At 45.9% G+C, this 4,955-nt stretch overlaps 1 protein-coding gene across 1 annotated transcript in view; it reads right to left on the minus strand.

Annotated features, from left to right (window-relative positions):
• Positions 1–239: 239 nt before the first annotated feature.
• The window catches only part of LOC106821590 (calcium uptake protein 3, mitochondrial-like), a 63,237-nt gene continuing 58,521 nt past the window's right edge, over positions 240–4,955 (minus strand). Inside the window, exons 10-11 of the mRNA XM_014826472.1 lie at positions 1,581–1,738; positions 240–1,160 (exon numbers count right to left, since the gene is read on the minus strand). Coding sequence (XP_014681958.1) covers positions 1,089–1,160; positions 1,581–1,738 — 230 coding nt within the window. The 3' untranslated portion in view covers positions 240–1,088. The remainder of the gene's footprint in view (positions 1,161–1,580; positions 1,739–4,955) is intronic.

Raw genomic sequence — 4,955 nt, forward strand, 5'->3', positions numbered from 1 at the left:
CCGTTTAGATTTGTGCCCAACTGTTGACGCTCGCACGGACGGACGATCATGCGATTCTACAAGCAGCTGCATCTGACTATGTCAGATGAGCTAAAAAGTGGTCAACTAGTTCCTAGTTAACGGAGAACCTTCAACTGCATTATAGGCGATTCCGTGTTATATCTGGTGTACAGTGTGTCATGTGTACAGTGTTTCATGTGTACATGTCATTTATAGAAACATAAATATGAAACTAGATATTTTTACAATAATGTAATATGATTGTATTAAATCAAAACAAGTAACTTTATTAAATATTTACAGTGAATTAATGCCAAAGTGTAATGTTCCATACATATTAAATTCATAACTTTTTCCAATATTCCATTATCACGCCTTAGCATTCAATAAGCGAGAATTATACAATGTACAATAAATAAGTTAGCAATTTAAAATCGGAAAACTGTGATTTCCTTCTGCCTTTCATAGGAGTGATTTAGACAATGCAATCTACTATAGCTTGAAAATAATTATGGTGGACTTGTTCAAGCACTCGCATTATAAATATGTATGGCTTGGTGATTTTCATTAGCTAAACAAAACTCATGTCTTGCTTCAACAGAACATCCTAAATTTTACACATGCATTTGGAACATAACGTTGTGACTAAAAAGCATTGTGAATTTTCAAGAAATTGGGAAATTCCCCTTAACCTGAGTACGGTATGAATAGCAAAACAAACATTGCTGCTAAGGTTAATGAATTCTCTCACACTAACTATGGGTCTCTCATGGCAGATTACACACTAGCTGCTAGATTTAGTATTGCTCATGATATTTGCAAGGCCACAGTCATCATGTTTAACCAACATTTACCTGCAGAAGTATATAGCACATAGATATTACTAACACTTTTCTAAGCTTGAGTAAACAAAGTTTAGTGTTTGTATAAATTAACAATACCAAGTGCGAACTACTGCCAAAGTATGACCCTGCATGCTTGTGTGCACTACAAGGTTCGAGTTCTCTCTGAGAGGCATACTGATTAGCTGTCCCACCATGCTTGAGGTCCGAGGGAACGTGTCTGTGGCAATGGGACCTTACTCGATTTCAGGCATCTCTCATCTCATTCTTCACGCATTGCTTGAATGCCTCCCAGCCTTCGTGCTTATCCAGCTGTGCCTGTAACGACAATAATTCCCCAGTTAGTTACAGCCCCAGCACACGATTCCTTTGCTGAACCTCTCATTAGCTTCTGAACTCTATATTTCTCTCCTACGTTATTTCTCTGCATGGTGCTCTTTAATCCACATTTCATTACCAGCCTCGACTATTCTTTTCTATGCCCCTTCTATTGAGAATCCACCTAGTCTTATAATTCATCCTCTCCTCCTCTCCACTACTTTGCATATGCGTGCCAGCTTCACCTCACGTTGATGCACCCTAACGTCATCAGGGGTTAATAATGACAAATTAGTCATAATTAACCCCTGACGTCATGCATCAAACCTTTTCCCACACTAAATCAACCTCTACTCAGTTCCTTTAAGCCTACCTCTCACAGTGGATCCTCATTCTCCTTCCCCTACCCTACACCCTTACCCTAAAGCCGCGGTGTAGCCGATCTCTCATGATGGAGATGAATTCTTTGTGGTGCAACTTCCCATCGCCATCGATGTCAAAGATTTGGAAGACCGTGTTAACGACGTGATTGCTGAGCGTGTGTCCAGTGGAAATGAGCACGGCTCGCTTAAATTCCGCTGCAACACAAGGCATCTAGGTGGTGAGCACGGCTCGCTTAAATTCCGCTGCAACACAAGGCATCTAGGTGGTGAGCACGGCTCGCTTAAATTCTGCTGCAACACAAGATATCTAGGTGGTGAGCACGGCTCGCTTAAATTCTGCTGCAACACAAGGCATCTAGGTGGTGAGCACGGCTCGCTTAAATTCTGCTGCAACACAAGATATCTAGGTGGTGAGCACGGCTCGCTTAAATTCTGCTGCAACACAAGGCATCTAGGTGGTGAGCACGGCTCGCTTAAAGGCATAATAGGCGTAAGGCCCATCGATTATGCAATTTTAACGAATGCTAGAGTAAATGGCACCTTGTGTAGTTAATAAGTACATTTACCTTATAGGCCAAACGCGTATTATTTGCTCCAATATCACTGCTGGTTACTAAGAAATGTCTAATTAAAATCCGCAGTCCACGAAATCAGTTGACTGACTGTTTACAGTTTCGAAACGCAATTCTTCGAAACGGGTGTGATACAGATTTATAGTCCACCGGACATTTTCGCAGCATGCATGCAAACGCACGACGCATGCATTTTCGCCTCGGCCGTACGCAAATGCTAGCGATAGTACAAGTACCGTAACTGTATAACGTAACAGCAGGAGCGTATAATGACAAATACGCATTACACATTTGTCATTATACGCTCCTGGTAACAGTAGCTCGGATTGTAATGAACGTGGTACGGACCGTTTGTGATAATGAAGTAGGCTGTGTTTGGGGCCAACACTATGGAGGATCGCGTCGAACTAACACGCGCACAGACTAACATGGCAAAGCAGACGGGCACCAAGGGCGTCGGAACCTGCCTGCGGCAAGCTCGCGCGACCGCCCGCAGGCACGTTTTTCCAGGCCATACATTTTTCCGTAACGCAAAATATTTTCAATAATTTTATACGTTTTTTGCCGGCACATATATCATGATAATAGCGTGTTAATCTAGGCCCTATAAGCGGAAGACCAGTGGTCAGATGCAGCGGTTCAGGTCACCTGTAGCTATAAAATTTTATGATCGCAGAACTACTGTGCACAAACTCCCTGCTCCCCGTCTACCTCCTGATTCCTATGCCCGGCAGCAATGCCGTTGCGTAATATGTTTGAGGAGCATGGCCTTGTCCGGGGTCAAGCGGGGGGCGCGGGCGCGTATTCTACTGCGTATTCTTGCATCGTGGGTGTGGTGTGGAAGATACTGTCAAAGACCCAAGTCGCCTTATTAGGCCAATAATGATGTGAGTCACCAAAGGAATGTATGTAACCACGCAAATTTTTCTCTGGCCAAAATCATGATAGTTAATGAAACAACACAAGTAAAAAAATATGATATAGGATACAGAAAAATGTGCAAGGAAATGCGGTATTTTGAGGCGTTATTTTCATTATTTCTTTCAAACTCGAGGCGGGGAACCCCTCGAGGAGGCACCCCGCGTCCCCGGCTCCGCTCCCGTGCAGGCGCTACGCGCTGCACTACGTCTATGCCAGCGCATCGCCAGTCACTAACACGGGCGTGAATCCCGGCGGGATGGAATGCACTCTCCCCTGCTCTTAGAAAGGAGGGGGATGCTGTAACAAATATCGGCCCCTGAAGATTCAAAAAAAGAGAGAAAAAAAATGAAAGAAGAAAGAAGAACTAGGTAAAGATCCCGACTTACCACGACAGTTTTATCACGGGTTTAGGTGGCTACAGTTCAATGAGCTGCCACCACAGTCGGCAGATTCGTAGATTGGGCAGACTTGGATTGCACCAACACATTATTATGTCAAGACTTGATTTGTTTACATCGTAAGCATTTAAGAATTTCACACGATTTTACTGATCACTGCTAGCTATCAAACGCAGCTTTTATAATAGCTAGTGTAGGCGTCTATGCACGTTGTCGACTGTTTTTTCTGTAGTGTACTACGTAAATGGATAAAGTATGGCGTGATTCAAACTAAACTAAACAGACTACAGCACAAACGACCGCAGCACCACTCTCTTCGCTGCACGCACGGCACACGCCACGCACGGCACGCACGCACGGACGCACACACACACACACACACACACACACACAACAACACAGCAACACACACTAGCACACACACAGCAACAGCACAGCACAATTCAACGCACAGCTCTCTCTCTCTCTCTCTCAACCACACACACACACGGGCGGCTGCCGCAGCACACACTTCTACTGTTCCTCTCGCGCATCTCTCATCTCTTTGCTCTGCTCTCTCCGCTCTCTCTCTCTCTCTCTCCTCTCGCTCGCGCGCTCCTCTCCTCTCTCTCTCTCTGCTCTCTCTCTCGCATCGCGCCCATCTCTCTGCTCTCTCTCTCTCTCGTCTCTCTCTCTCTCTTCCTCTCTCTTGTACCGAGGGTGTGGCGGCATTCCGAGAGGACGCTGTGAGTAGCTTTAATATGATGAATGACGGCAGCGAAACAAGATGCAGTTCTGCATCTGATCGCACTTCGACGACGAACGCAAGTAAGTCCTCCTCCAGTCCCTCCCTCCCCTCCCTCCCCCCCCTCTCTCCTCTCTCTCTACTCTACTCTTCTCCTGTCACCTATAAACACTCAAACACAGAAGTCCACCCGAGCCTCTCTCTCTCTCTCACACACACGAGACGGGCTAACAGCGACGCAACCGGGAGCGGTCCTTTGGACGCACGCCACAAACCTCTCTCTCTACTCTCTCTCTCTCTCTGCTGACACATAACACACTCCCTAAACGCAAAGGTTTACGTAAATTTAGCTTGATGAATCGCACCTAAAACGGCATTCGCTTCGTACCGCGAAATCGCATACCTAATCACTATAAAGCGAAACTACTAATAACTGCGTTGATAAATCGCACTAAGGCAACCCGTCGATTTGCGTACGCACACAAGATTTACGCTAAAATATTTGCGTAACGCAGCTGATGATCATGATCTAAACCCGGACCCCACCCGTCAGTGCAAAGCGCAGCAGGTATCAGTGTACTACCGAGTTTCCAGGGGCGTGGTACAAGGGAGGGTCCAGGTTCCGGACCCCCCATTCTTCGCTCATAAAACGCATCTGTGGAATGCAAATTTCAAAAAATTCTGGGAGAGCCCGCCCCAGACCCCCCCGCTTTGCGTGCTCCTAACACCCCCTTTCGAAAAATCCTGCGTACGCCCACTGAACCCCGCGGCACTATTTTATGCTTCGCGACGCTTTG

The sequence above is a fragment of the Priapulus caudatus genome, unplaced genomic scaffold, assembly GCF_000485595.1.
Source record: "Priapulus caudatus unplaced genomic scaffold, Priapulus_caudatus-5.0.1 Scaffold78, whole genome shotgun sequence".
NCBI classification, from domain to species: domain Eukaryota; kingdom Metazoa; phylum Priapulida; class Priapulimorpha; order Priapulimorphida; family Priapulidae; genus Priapulus; species Priapulus caudatus.